A 15,388-nucleotide genomic window follows, 5' to 3' on the forward strand; every position below is an offset into this window, starting at 1 on the left:
ACTCTGCGTTAATTAACAACTGCTCTTTTTCTCTCTTCATAACCCTCTTTGGGGAAAAAGGGGAGAGAAGGGGGTACAGGGGGGGAACCCTCCTCCATAGGGGGGCGGGAATTTCATTCCTGTATTATTGTTTCTTTTTTTTTTTACCTTGCTGTATATTTCTGTGTATATATTGTAAATACTGTAAATTGTGTATATATCCTGCATTCCCTAAAAATTGCTTGTAAATATAGCATTTCCCTTTTGCTCCTCCGGCTGGCTAGCTGTGGTTTTTATTTCTTTTTCTCTTTGTGGGGGGAGAATAGAATAAACCAGGTTGGAAGAGACCTTCAAGATCATCACGTCCAACCTATCACCCAACACCACCCAATCAACTAACCCATGTAACCAAGCACCCTGTCAAGTCTCCTCCTGAACACCTCCAGTGACGGCGACTCCACCACCTCCCCAGGCAGCCCATTCCAATGGGCAATCACTCTCTCTGTGTAAAACTTCCTCCTGACCTCCAGCCTGAACTTCCCCTGGCGCAGCCTGAGACTGTGTCCTCTTGTTCTGGTGCTGGCTGCCTGGGAGAAGAGACCAACCTCTGCCTGTTTACAACCCCCCTTCAGGTAGTTGTAGAGAGCAATAAGGCTGGGCCTTTCTCTCAAACCCACCATAGTGTATTAATTCCTTTAGCTCTCTGCCCACAATGCTAATGTTCTTTGATGTAAAATAAAAGAATTAAGGACTTTTCAGGATAGGGAAAAGGAAAATTAAGGAAGCAAGCAAAGATTAAGCTTAATAGTTAAGATATTTTCTCTGATGGAACCTGTAGGTTCTATCCTGTCCAATACTACTTGCCACTATTTCCCACAGAAAAGTGGTTAACTGGAATATTGCTAGCAGCCCAGAAGGGCATATCTCATCACAGGTGGAGCAATGAGATGGTTAGCAGTGCAGATTCAAACTGGTTACAGGGGCACAATAATTGATTCAGAGTTTTCTACAGCTTGATGAGTACAAAAACCACTGTGCTAAAGATAAAGCATTCACGTTATCGTTGCTACTTAAAGCAAAATTGACTTTTTCTTCTCTTGACTTCTAATGTCCTAGGTGCAGGAGAGACTTGAAAGACACAACTCCCATAAAAAATCAGATGCACATACCCGGGAAAAAAATTTATTCATACAAATTCCTGTCCTGAGCTTTACCTTGTAGTTTTGCGTTGGCAGACTTGTTTACAACACACTGTTGTAAACATGTTGCTGGCTTGAGTTTCAGCTTCCTCAGAATGTTTTCCACAAATTTCTCCTCATCCTGTGCTCTGTGCAGACTATAGGGTCAGCTACTTGGTCTCTTTGTGGCTCAGGGCTTACACTACGTGAGCAATTCTGAAATAAATGGCTTCAGAAACTGCTGAAGCATTGATGTCATTCAGTACCATGGAGGGAAATGTGAGCCCTAATACTTAACCATGGATTCTGGATCCCAAAAATCCACCAATAATTTCAATGAACTTGTTAGATTGCAAACAACGCGAAATATGCAGTGTGCCAATGGCATCCTGGCTTGCATCAAGAACAGTGTGGCCAGCAGGAGCAGGGAGGTCATTCTGCCCCTGTACACTGCACTGGTTAGGCTGCACCTCGAGTCCTGTGTCCAGTCCTGGGCCCCTCAGTTTAGGAAGGATGTTGACTTGCTGGAATGAGTCCAGAGAAGGGCAACAAAGTTGGTGAGGGATTTGGAACACTAGCCCTATGAGGAAAGACTGAGGGAGCTAGGGTTGCTTAGCCTGGAGAAGAGGAGACTCAGAGGTGACCTTATTGCTCTCTACAACTACCTGAAGGGAGGTTGTAGACAGGCGGATGTTGGTCTCTTCTCCCAGGCAGCCAGTACCAGAACAAGAGGACACAATCTCAGGCTGTGCCAGGGGAGATTTAGGTTGGCTGTTAGGAAGAAGTTCTATACAGAGAGAGTGATTGCCCATTGGAATGGGCTGCCCAGGGAGGTGGTGGAGTCACCATCATTGGAGGTATCACAGTATCACAGTATCACTTAGGTTGGAAAGGACCTCGAGGATCATCGAGTCCAACCTATCAACACAGACCCCATGACTAGACCATGGCACCAAGTGCCACATCCAATCTCCCCTTGAACGCCTCCAGGGTCGATGACTCAACCACCTCCCTGGGCAACCGGTTCCAATGCCGAATGACTCGCTCGGTGAAGAGCTTCCTCCTCACCTCGAGTCTGAACCTCCCCTGGCGCAGCTTGAGACTGTGTCCCCTTGTTCTGGTGCTGGTTGCCTGGGAGAAGAGGCCAACCCCCTCCTGGCTACAACCACCTTTCAGGTAGTTGTAGAGGGCAATGAGGTGTTCAGGAGGAGACTTGATGGGGTGCTTGATGCCATGGGTTAGTTGTTTAGGTGGGTTGGATTGGTTGATGGGTTGGATGCGATGATCTTGAAGGTCTCTTCCAACCTGGTTTCTTATTATTATATGCATCAGCATATATTCTGCTTAATAGCTGCTTATTTAAAAGAGGTATTCTTGACTAAACAGTGTTTAAGACAATCCCACTGAAAGTGCTACATTTTCTTTCTTTTTTTTCCCCTGCAGTCTTTTTGTATAACTATTTATTTTAAGCAGTGTATGATTTGTATCATAATGGAAACTTCAATAGCAAAGGCTTCCAAGCCAAGCTAGAGTAATTCTCCCTTTAGTCAATACAGTCTTCATCTACATTAGTAAACAGCACAGTACAATCGATACAAATATGTAGAGTGGAAGAGTTGTTCTGAGGACCTGACATCCACATCATACATGTTCTGGATGTTTTACTTTAGACCAATTCTAGCCTATTAGCATGCATTAGATACAGTAATATATTAGGAGTGATCCCAGCACACATCATCTAGCTATGTTTCATCCAAAAAAATTAGTTTCTGTGCACTGAGTTTGGGCACACCACTCTGCAATTATGATGGAAGAGAAGTAGAGATAATCAAGAAATTAACCTCTAAGTATTGCTCCTGGTAAAATCTAAAATATTCTTGCTTTTTAAGCTGATTTACACTTTCAGATTTACACTTTCTTGATCTAAGTCATGTATTTCTTTTCCAATATATTAATTTATGGAAATCTTCAATAAACTCCAGTTCAGAGCATGAGATAAATGTCATCTCTCCCAACTATAAGTATGTTCATGTAGAGGAATTACTAATCAATACATGCTGCATGCATTTTTACCCTGAATATGCATTATAGGAACTGAAATGCTGTAAATGTAATCATAATGATTTGAGTCTCCTGCTGGTGGCTCCTCCTGGAAAGGTCAAATTTCATATCTGGGGTTTTGTCTGCAGCCAGCAGCTGGGGTGGACAGAATGTCCTACATAGGAGAAGTTGCCACCACAGCCAACACTCAGATTATTAGCTCCTCAGACAGCCCAGGGCTGTTATTTTACAAGTATTTCTGTGACAGAAGGAGAAGAAAAGCTCTGGATTTTCTACAGCTCACTGTATTTCTCTTCTGCAAAATTAGTATTTTGCTCTGTATAGAAACATTATACATAGGATGATAATAAACTGGATTAAATATATGACAGTAGCATTACAGAACAATCTCAAAACCCAGAACTACCAAAGCAAGGGAGACAATCTCATTTTATGTGCATATCTAAAAATATATGAGGCCATAAAACTAAAAGCCAAGTATTGCGGCTTAGTAGGACTACAGAGCTGTCTCCAAATTTCAAAAGGAAAATACTGTTGTGTTCTTTATGTTAGCTTTTGCACTACTGTTGGTGTAAGCACAGTAACAAGTTTACCTAACTCTGGTATTTCTTCATGAGTTAAGTAATTTTTTTTACTGTTTTCATAGATTTATAGAATACCAGGTTGGAAGGAACCTCAAGGATCATCTAGTCCAACCTTTCAGGGTAAAAATATCTGTGAACACTTCTAATATTTCTTTGAATGAAGGAAGTCCTAGCAGTTTCAAGTTATTTTCAGAAGATGTCTTCCCCCACAACACAGACATACACAAAATAAAAATCTCTTTACTGTGATTTGCCCAAAAGAAAATAATTATTTCTAAATAACTATATAGTTGGCATACTTTATTTGGAACCCATATATCGTAAAGACCAATTACTTTCTTCAGAAATATGCATGAGAAATTTTTAGATGCCTGATTTTTCTGGATGTGCAGCGAGTACTGTTTAAAGTACTGTTTAGAGTACTGTTTAAAGACTCAGCAGTCACTAACAAGCACAAAACCTGAGGCAGTAAAAGTTCCTTCATCTGAAAACAACAGTTATTGCAAAGTTTGTTGTTTCTTACGAAGAGGATTGTGAGGCAACGTCTCGAGTCATAATAAAATATGAGGACAGAAGCTTATTTATGGAAGTTGGAGTTGGCCTTTTTGTTAGATCATTCATTAGAAGGAAAAAAGGGGTTAGGTAGTATTTTTCCAAGCGATCTGGTTCAAGGCTGAAGGAATTTAGGGAAGGACTGTAGCACGCATTGACGGGAGAAGACAGTCCCATTTGCTTGCAGAAATTTTCAGTGTACTCGATATTAACTACTTACATTTCAAAGGCTTTTTTATTTTTATTCAGCCTCACATTGTATTTATGAATGCTCTGATCCTACTGTTCATCGCCATTCAGTATTTTCCCTAATTAAAATTACTTTGAAGTGACTGACCTTTAGGCAGATACTTGATTCTGAATGATAATTATCTTTGTAGTATGAATACACTTCTTACGCTGCCCCCCATGCTCTTCCTGTTACAGAATAAATTCATAACAAATATAAGGAAAAGATGACTTTGCACTTGATTAAATAATGACAAGTAAAACTAAAACTGAACTGCCCAGTTTTGGTCTTCTATCTAAGGAAGGCAAAGAGATGGGGGCGGGGGGGAAGGCAAGACTTAAAATTTAGAGAAAGAAATCCTATGTGCACAGTGCATTATTTATTTACAGCACATATTGTTATGGAACTTCACTTTTTTGGAAATCTAAAGGACAGTCTTTTATATGAGCAGGTCCAGAAGTCACACAGTTTATATTCCAGTGGCATTGCACAGGTACAGTGCTGTTAATTGAACAGGAACACAATCACTCTTCAGAGGTGAAAGAAGTCCATAAATTACAGCTTTTTTCTAAACTTCTGGTCACTGTGGCTATGAGTCACTGGTGTGATGAGAGTAGTACTTCCTGCTTATCTCCTTGCCTTCACTATTGTTTCTCCTTGCAAAGGTACTCCTTAGTTTAGATGACTGGCAGCTCTTGATCATATGTTTACTTTGCATTGTTTTGCAATCTTTTCTATAGTTAAATAAAAGGAACATAATAAATAACTTACTTTTACGTAGAGCTGCTGAAACTCCTCAAGGTTCAGTCTACCACTTGGACAGTCCTTTAGAAATCCTTTGTACCACTGTTTTAGCTCATGTTCATTGAACTCCGTACTCTTCACCAGATCCTCCATCACCTCAGGGGCGAGCTTGCTATTCTGTTTCCCCATTCTGCCTTAAGAAGAAATAAATTAACACAATCAGCTGTGAACATTTTAAACTGGAATTAGCAACAAAGCTTGAACCTATTACTTGTTTTGTGCTTTTAGTCAAATGCAACATCACAGATTCATTAGCAGATGGAAATCTAAGCTATGTTTGAATATTAGAGGATGAAAATGGTGGAGTCTTCAGGCCTGGAGACAGGCTGCTCATCTGCCTATAAGTTAGGCAATTTCTACCTTTACTTTACATTATAGCTGAAAAAGCTTCCTTTTTCTTTGAATATAACAATTATTTTTCTTCACAGATTCAGGGATGTCAACAAAATTCTTCAGTCAGTCTCACCTCTGTGCCTGGAAAGATCATGGAGCAGATCCTCCTGGAGTCACTACTCGCTCAAAAGAATAGTGAAGAGGTGATTGGGAACAGTCAGCATGGCTTTGCCAAGGGCAAATCCTGCCTGACCAACCTGGTTGCCTTCTATGAGCAGGTGACAAAATTAATAGATGAGGGGCGAGCAACTGATGTCATTTACCTGGACCTGAGCAAAGCCTTCGACACTGTCTCGCACCACATCCTGGTCTCCAAACTGGTGACACATGGGTTTGATGGGTGGACCACTAGATGGATAAGGAACTGGCTTGATGGCCGCACCCAAAGAGTGGCTGTCAATGGGTCCATGTCCCAGTGGAGGCCAGTGACAAGCGGAGTCCCTCAGGGATCAGTCCTGGGACCTGTCTTATTCAACATCTTTGTGGGGGACATAGACAGTGGCATTGAGTGCACCCTCAGCAAGTTTGCTGATGACACCAAGCTGTGTGGTGCAGCAGACACGCTGGAGGGAAGGGAGGCCATCCAGAGGGACCTTGACAGGCTGGAGAGGTGGGCACAAGCCAACCTCATGAGGTTCAATAAGAGCAAGTGCAGGGTCCTGCATCTGGGTCGAGGCAATCCCAGGCACAAATACAGGCTGGGCAGTGACTGGCTGGAAAGTAGCCCTTAGGAGAGAGACTTGGGGGTGCTGGTGGACAAAAAGCTCAACATGAGCTCTCAGTGTGCACTTGCAGCCCGCAAAGCCAATCAGATCCTGGGCTGCATCAGGAGAAGTGTGGCTAGCAGGTCGAGGGAGGCGATTCTCCCCCTCTACTCAGCCCTGGTGAGACCCCACCTGGAGTACTGTGTCCAGTTCTGGAGCCCCTATTACAAGAGGGACGTGGAGGTGCTGGAGCGTGTCCAGAGAAGGGCCACAAGGATGATCAGAGGGCTGGAGCACCTCTCCTATGAGGACAGACTGAAGGAGTTGGGGCTGTTCAGTCCGCAGAAGAGAAGGCTCCGAGGTGACCTAATTGTGGCCTTCCAGTATCTGAAGGGGGCCTACAGGAAGGCTGGGGAAGGACTTCTCAGGATCTCAGGTAGTGATAGGACTAGGGGGAATGGAATGAAGCTGGAGGTGGGGAGATTCAGGCTAGATGTGAGGAGGAGGTTCTTCACCATGAGAGTGGTGAAACCCTGGAATGTGTTGTCCAGGGAGGTGGTCGAGGCCCCGTCCCTGGGGGTGTTTAAGAGCAGGCTGGATGAGGCTCTGTCCAGCCTGATCTAGTGTGGGGTGTCCCTGCCCATGGCAGGGGGGTTGGAACTAGATGATCCTTGTGGTCCCTTCCAACCCTGAATGAAACTATGAAACTATGAAACTATGAAACTATTTACTTTTGTCCTGAAAGTCTCTTCTGATATGACACCCTTGTTAACAGCTACTCCTCACAAGGCTGTGAATAGACAGGCTTGCAACACACAGCACTACGTGATCTGCTTGGAACAAGCAATGCAAGAGTCCACATGCTTTATCTCAAAAAATGATGGAAACCAAAATGGAAAAATAAGTGTAATTGTTATATACACACACAGATGTGTGTATATATACACAGAAGTATACATTTAAGTATATACACTTAATAGTTTCGTAGTGAATACACAATGTATTGCTTGTATTTAATTGAGTTAGAAGAAATACGGTTAATGCTGGAGATACCCACTACATTATGCACATTTTGAATACCTATTAAACATAAACCATACAGAAACACAGAATATGCATGTGTGTATAGATAAATACAGTAATTTTGCTGCTACTCATGTTGGTCCTTATAGGTCTCTCCAGGTCCCTTGGCATTTTACCAAAGCCTTTGCGAAGATTTTTAAGAAATCCCGTTCTTTAACTTTTTCAAATTCTGTGACAGATGTCTTTCAGTTGTTTTTTTTTAATCAGATGACAGACAGCACTGCAGAGTGGTGAATAATTTCTTTCCTGAGCCTGGCTTAGCATTTCCATTTTTATCTTCCAGAATAGCTTCTGCCTTTAACTGCAGCATGTCACTGAATGCATTGATTTCTAGTCCATATCACCACCTCTTCCTGATATTACTCTATTACTTTTGGAATTTTCTCTTGTTTTCAAGAGGACTTTTCTTTCTCTTCAGAAGGATATGCTTTTCTCTTTTCCAACAAATCAATATATAACTTCCTTTATGGGAACCTTCCTTGAGAAAGAACAAATTTAACCATTTCTCCCACTCTGTGTGTGGCCAACACATTGTCCTGTGCCATACTACTAGTGACACTAGGTGTCTTCCTGAAACACCCCATGACCCATCTCCCCTTTGCCAAGGGACAGTATGTTCTCCAGTTTGTTCTCATCCCCTTCCACAGCCTCAGGCCTCTGATCATCTTTGTGGCCCTTCTCTGGACCTGCTCCAGCAGTTCAACATCCTCCCTCTTGAGAGCACCAGAACTGGATGCAGTACTCCAGGTGGTGTCTCACAAGAGCAGAGCAGATGGGGAGAATCACCTCCCTCATCCTGCTGGTCATGCTTCTTTTGATGCAGTCCATGATACAGTTGGCCTTCTGGGCTGCAAGAGCACATTGCTGACTCACATTGAGTTTTTTCCATCAGCTGACACCCCTCATGAGCCACTCATTGCCCAGCCAGCATTTGTGCTTGGGACTGCCCTTACTGAGGTACAGGACCTTGCTCTTGGCCTTGTTGAACTTAATGAGATTGGATTGGGCCCACCTCTCAAACCTGTCCAAGTTCTGCATAGATTCCCTTTCCTTCAGCATGCTAACCAGACCACATGGCTTGGTGTCATCCACACACTTGCTGGGGGGGGCACTCAATCCCACCATCCATATCACTGACAAAGATGTTAAACACTAGTCCCAGGAACAACCTTTGAAGGATGCCACCTGTCACTGATCTCCACTGGGACATTGAACTGTTGACTGTTGTACGTTTTTGCTAGAGGCCCTGCATCTTCTCTGAACTATGAGAACCTGCTGCAAGGAGGTGTTAATTAAGGTTTGCAAAGGTCCCATCCACACATTTTGGTAAACTTAGCACAAATTTGGGGCTGTCACTACAAGAAAAATGAGGTTTTGGAGCAGGTTTCGAGAAGGAAAAGGAAGCTGGTGAAGCATCTGGTAAAGAGGTCTTACAAGAAGCAGCTGAGGGAACTGGGGTGGTTTATTCTGGAGAAATGAGGCTCAGGGCAGACTTTATTGCTCTCTACAACTACCTGAAAGGAGGTTGCAGTGAAGTGGGTGTTGGTCTCTTTTCCCTAGTAACAAGTAATAGGATGAGAGCAAATGTCCTCAGGTTGCGCCAGAGGAGGTTTAAATTAGATATCAGAAAAAATTTCATTGAAATGGTTACCAAACACTGGAATAGGCTTCCCACAGAGGTAGTAGAATCACATCCCTGGAAGTGTTCAAAACATGCATAGATGTGGTGCTAAGAGATATGGTTTAACACCAGACTTTGTAGAGTTAGAGAATGGTTGGACTCAATGATCTTAAACTGAAACAATTCTATGATTTTAATATGGGAGAGTTCAATATTTCTACTAATTGCCACAGACCTAATTGTATGCACAGGTATCCAGAAATTGGCCATTTTGACTAAACAACAGGTTTGCAATTTATAGCATTTAGAACAATTGTCCCAGCCTTATCTTTTTATTCTTCAACTTCTCATGTATGACATTGATCTAAGTTGGCTCAGTCCCATGTAGACTGAAGTATATATAGAGAGAGTACAGTACATTTCTAGCTCCACCTCAGATGGCTTTTAAGTGAAACAGCAGACTGGTTTATTTGTTTTAATATTTAAGGGGCCTGTTCATTTCCTCTTTTTTTTCCGTCTTTAAACTGTGTTGCACTTTGCAGCCATAAGGTGCTTTGCTTAGGACCCAGAGGACTCTTAAAGATTCTCAGTAATTATAGTAACTACCTCAGGTAGATTCATAAGGCATCTTCTGTCTCTCTCAATTTAGTCAAGTGTGCTTTCACTTGACTCTTTTCTCTTGGATTCTTATCTCCATTAATATTTAACTCAATGACACTTACACATGAAAAAGAGTGTCTTCAATGGGCAAAAAATTGGATGGTTTTGACTGACACATTTCCTGTAAAAAAACAAACCTCTTATCTATTTATCATGTTCACTATACAGCCTTTGGACCTGGCTCTACACAGAGGTAGAAACAGAACTGTGAATCTCAGCACCATCTTTCAAAGTTGGCTATGTTGTTTTCAGTAAAGTGGATATAAAAATAACGGAAAAAGAAGTGGGTCTGCATGCATATAAGAATACATGAATAAAGAACTGGGGAAACATACTCTGTCATCATATTCAGAGAAACAAGACACCAGTTTTGTGCCTCTGTGATTGAGGTCCCTAATTTTGGTCAGCTGCTTGTTCATAGGTTGTCCATTAAGTCCCAAACACTTTCCAAACATCCCTGATATACCTCACCATATAATATCTTCTAGTAAATGAAAACCACAGATGGCATCTTGACGAACACTCTCAGAAACTATTTTTTCCACAATATTTGAGGAAGGCCTAATTTGTGACTGTTGAGTTCTGTACTCTTATTTGCTGCTCCAACAAAGTGCAGTGCATAATCTATCAGCTCCTGAGATGAGGGACTGAATAAAATGGCCAAGCCAGTAACAGTGCCTTCCTGTAATTAGAGGCACTCATTGTGTCTTCTCATTTTAAAGTTATTTTCCTATGGAATTGAATTACAATCTGCAAGAAAGCTTAAGAGTCTCATATAAGAGTCTCATATATTAGGGCAAGGACAACCTCCACTCCTTGGTGGACACGGAGGGGAACGTTGTAACAAAGGATGAGGAAAAGGCAGAGATACTTAACACCTTCTTTGCTTCAATTTTTACTAGCAGGACAGAATGTCTTCCAGACAGCTGGCCTGCAGAGCTGGCAGAAGGAGCCAGGGAGCAGCATAGTTTTCCTCTGTTCCAGAATGGGGTAGTTGGTGATCTGCTCAGCTGCTTGGATCCCCACAAGTCCATGGGACCAGATGGGATCCATCCTAGGGTGCTGAGAGAGATGGCAGAGGAGCTGGCCAAGCCACTCTCCATCATTTTTCAGCAGTCCTGGCTCACTGGAGAGGTCCCAGAAGACTGGAAGCTGGCCAACGTGGTGCCCATCCACAAGAAGGGTCGGTTGGATGGGCCAGGGAATTATAGGCCTATCAGCCTGACCTCAGTGCCAGGCAAGATCATGGAACAGGTCATCCTGAGTGCAATCACACAGCACTTAGAGGATGGCCAAGGGATCAGGCCCAGCCAGCATGGATTTAGGAAGGGCAGGTCCTGCCTGACCAACCTGATCTCCTTCTATGATCAGGTGACCTGCCTGGTGGATGTGGGGAGGCCTGTGGATGTAGTTTACCTGGACTTCAGCAAGGCCTTTGACACCGTCCCCCATAGCAAACTCCTGGCCAAGCTGTCAGCCTGTGGCTTGGACGGGAGAACACTGTATTGGGTTAGGAACTGGCTGGATGGCCGAGGCCAGAGAGTGGTGGTGAATGGTGCCACATCCAGCTGGCGGCCAGTCAGTAGTGGAGTCCCCCAAGGATCAGTGCTGGGCCCCATCCTCTTTAACATCTTTACTGATGATCTGGATGAGGACATTGAGTCAATCATCAGTAAATTTGAAGACGACACCAAACTGGGGGCAGGGGTCGATCTGCTGGAGGGTAGAGAGGCTCTGCAGAGGGACCTCGACAGGCTGGACAGATGGGCAGAATCCAACGGCATGAGATTTAACACATCCAAGTGCCGGGTTCTGCACATTGGCCACAACAAACCTATGCACTGCTACAGGCTAGGGTCAGAGTGGCTGGAGAGTGGCCAGGCAGAGAGGGACCGGGGGGTGCTGGTTGATGGTAGGCTGAACATGAGCCTGCAGTGTGCCCAGGCGGCCAAGAGGGCCAATGGCATCCTGGCCTGCATCAAGAACAGTGTGGCCAGCAGGAGCAGGGAGGTCATTCTGCCCCTGTACACTGCGCTGGTTAGGCCACACCTCGAGTACTGTGTCCAGTTCTGGGCCCCTCAGTTTAGAAAGGATGTTGACTTGCTGGAGCGTGTCCAGAGAAGTGCAACAAAGTTGGTGAGGGGCTTGGAACAGAAGCCCTGTGAGGAGAGGCTGAGGGAGCTGGGGCTGCTTAGCCTGGTGTCGAGGGGTTGGAAGGGAAAGGCCGGGCCTTCCCCTCCCCACAGAAAGTGAAGAAAAAAAACCTCACAGCTGAATTAACAAAGCAGTGAGTGCTGTGTATTTACAAAGCAACATGGGATATGCAGGGGAATATATACAGAATTTACAGTATTTACAATATATACAGAAATATGCAACAAAGTAGCACAGAAATGGGAGTTCCCCCCTCTGCTGAGGGGTTCCCCACCTCTGCTCCCCCCTCTCTCCCCCTTTCCCCAGAGAGGGTGTGGCCGGTTGACGTTGCCCCCTTAAGAAAGGGAATATGGTGGACGGAAGTTGGTAAACGGAAGGAATAGTCTAAACTAATTTCATTGGACGAGTGGGAGGAAGCACCTTCGGAACTGGGAGTGAACTGGACATTTCCACGACTTTTCTGTCAGTCTTGCTTCTGCCTTTCCACGGTGCAGCAGCTCTGCAGCTCTGTCTCTGTGCTGGGCTTTCTGCCAAGGCCTCGGCCTTGAAAACAAGATACCAGGCCTGTATATTAACTCCTTTCCAATTAACACAAACTGCTTCTAACATTTTTTTTCCCTCTCTTTTCTTTCTCTTTCTATCCCATTCTGGGGAAAGGGGGGGAGAGAGGGGAGAGCGGAGGTGGGGAACCCCTCTCTACCGAGGGGGTCACTCTCATTTCTGTGTTACTCTGTTGTATATCTTTGTATATATTGTAGATATTGTAAATTTGTAAATATTCCCCTGCATACCCTACATTGCTTTGTAAATATAGCTCCACTGCTTTGCTAATTCAGCTTGTGAGTTTTTTTTCCTTTCCCTTCAATTTTTTTTTCCCTTTTACCTTACAAGGGGGGAAGGGAGGAGGCTTCTTGGCCTTACCCCTCCACCCACCACAGAGGGTTAGAAAGAGAGGAAAGAGAAAAAAAGATTAGAAGCAGTTATGTGTTAATTGGAAAGTGGTTAATACAGGCCTTGCAGCTTATCAGTTTCAAGGTCAAGCCTTGGCCGAAAGCCCAGAACGCTGTGAGCTGCAAAGGAGAAAAAGTAAGACTGACCAGAAAAGTGCAGGAATGCCCAGGATACTCTGCTGCACTCCCAGTTCAGAAGGTGCTTCCTCCCAATCTACCAATGAAATTAGTTTAGATCCATCTTTTCGTCTATACCCTTAGTTGCAGGAGGGAATACCATAAGGAACAGGTCAGCAGCTGAAGTCGACAAGTGGCTTAGAGGCTGGTGCAGGCAAAAGAATTTTGGGTTTTTCGATCTTGAAAAACTTTCTGCTGCACCAGGCCAGCTGGCAACAGATGGAGCACATCTGTCCCAGAGGAGGGGTAAGATCAGAGTGTACGAGAATGGCCTATCCCTCAAAGGGAAAAAGATTCTGGGGAGGGAATTGGCAGGTCTCATAGATAGGGCTTTAAACTAGTTTCGAAGGGGGAAGGGGTTGAAACCAGTCCCCCCAGGCTGGAGTCTGGGGGTGATAAGCCAGAGCCAGAGGTGAAACCAGAAGCCCGGATTAAGTGCATGTACACTAATGCACGAAGCATGGGCAACAAACAAGAGGAGCTGGAAGCCTTGCTGCAGCAGGAAAGTTATGATGTAGTTGCCATCACAGAGACATGGTGGGACGACTCACATGACTGGAGTGCTGCAATTGATGGCTACAGGCTCTTAAGGAGAGACAGGCAAGGAAGAAGGGGTGGAGGGGTGGCCCTGTACATCAGGGAGGCACTAGATCCCATTGAGACGGAGATTGTGGACGATCGGGTTGAATGCCTGTGGGTGAGAATTAGAGGGAAGGCCAACAGGGCTGACATCCTGGTTGGAGTCTGTTATAGACCACCCAACCAGGAGGAGGATGTTGATGAATCATTCTATAGGCAGCTTAAGGCTGTCTCAAGATCGCCTGACCTTGTTCTCATGGGCGACTTCAACTTGCCTGATATCTGCTGGGATCTTAACATAGCAGAGAAGTGGCAATCTAGGAGGTTCTTAGAATGCATGGAGGACAGCTTCTTATCCCAGGTGCTGCGAGAGCCTACCAGGGGCAAGGCTATGCTTGACCTCCTTGTCACCAATAGGGAAGGGCTGGTGGGTGATGTGCTGGTCGGAGGGTGCTTAGGGGCCAGTGACCACGAGATAATTGAATTCTCATTATTTAGTCAAGCTAAGAGGGGTAGCAAGAAGACCGCCACTCTGGATTTCCGGAGGGCGGACTTCAGGCTACTCAAGGAACTAATTCAGAGGGTTCCTTGGGATAAAGCCCTCAAAAACAAAGGGGTCCAGGAGAGCTGGTCCTACTTCAAGGAAGAATTGTTGAAGGCTCAGGGACAGGCTGTGCCAATGTGCTGGAAGATGAGCCGCCGGGGCAGACGGCCAGCCTGGATGGTTAAAGAACTTTTAATGGAACTAAGGGAAAAAAAGAGGGTGTATCACCTTTGGAAGAAAGGGGAGGCAACCCGTGAAAAATGTAAGGATGTTGCTAGGTCTTGCAGGAAGAAAATTAGGGAGGCAAAAGCGCATTTGGAGCTTAGTCTGGCCTCTGCTGTGAAGGACAACAAAAAGTCCTTCTATAAATACATTAATAGCAAGAGGAAGGGCAGAGACAACCTCCACTCCTTGGTGGACATGGAGGGGAACGTTGTGATAAGGGATGAGGAAAAGGCAGAGATACTTAACACCTTCTTTGCCTCAATTTTTACTAGCAGGACAGGATGTCTTCCAGACAGCTGGCCTGCAGAGCTGGCAGAAGGAGCCAGGGAGCAGCATAGTTTTCCACTGTTCCAGAATGGGGTAGTTGGTGATCTGCTCAGCCGCCTGGATCCCCACAAGTCCATGGGACCAGATGGGATCCATCCTAGGGTGCTGAGGGAGCTGTCAGAGGAGCTGGCCAAGCCGCTTGATGGCATTGAGTCTATCATCAGTAAATTTGCTGATGACACCAAGCTGGGGACAGGAGTTGATCTGCTAGAGGGTTGAGAGGCTTTGCAGAGAGACCTCGACAGGCTGGACAGATGGGCAGAATCCAACGGCATGAGATTTAACACATCCAAGTGCCGGGTTCTGCACATTGGCCACAACAACCCCATGCAGTGCTACAGGCTGGGGTCAGAGTGGCTGGAGAGCAGCCAGGCAGAGAGGGACCTGGGGGTGCTGGTTGATGGTAGGATGAACATGAGCCTGCCGTGTGCCCAGGTGGCCAGGAGGGCCAATGGCATCCTGGCCTGCATTAAGAACAGTGTGGCCAGCAGGAGCAGGGAGGTCATTCTGCCCCTGTACACTGCACTGGTTAGGCCACACCTCGAGTACTGTGTCCAGTTCTGGGCCCCTCAGTTTAGGAAGGA

At 45.1% G+C, this 15,388-nt stretch overlaps 1 protein-coding gene across 5 annotated transcripts in view; it reads right to left on the reverse strand.

The window, feature by feature from the left end:
- The window catches only part of VSNL1 (visinin like 1), a 199,211-nt gene that overhangs the window by 117,620 nt on the left and 66,203 nt on the right, over positions 1 to 15,388 (reverse strand). For 3 of the 5 annotated variants that reach the window (XM_068143003.1, XM_068143001.1, XM_068143004.1), the window contains one exon: positions 5,355 to 5,521. In XM_068143003.1, the coding sequence (XP_067999104.1) occupies positions 5,355 to 5,516 (162 nt within the window). In that variant the 5' untranslated portion in view covers positions 5,517 to 5,521. The remainder of the gene's footprint in view (positions 1 to 5,354; positions 5,522 to 15,388) is intronic. The other 2 variants (XM_068143005.1, XM_068143002.1) reach the window with 1 other exon arrangement.

The sequence above is a fragment of the Melanerpes formicivorus genome, unplaced genomic scaffold (genome assembly GCF_026170545.1).
Source record: "Melanerpes formicivorus ecotype bairdi unplaced genomic scaffold, bMelFor1.0.p_v2 SCAF_9, whole genome shotgun sequence".
In the NCBI taxonomy this organism is placed as follows: Eukaryota; Metazoa; Chordata; class Aves; order Piciformes; family Picidae; genus Melanerpes; species Melanerpes formicivorus.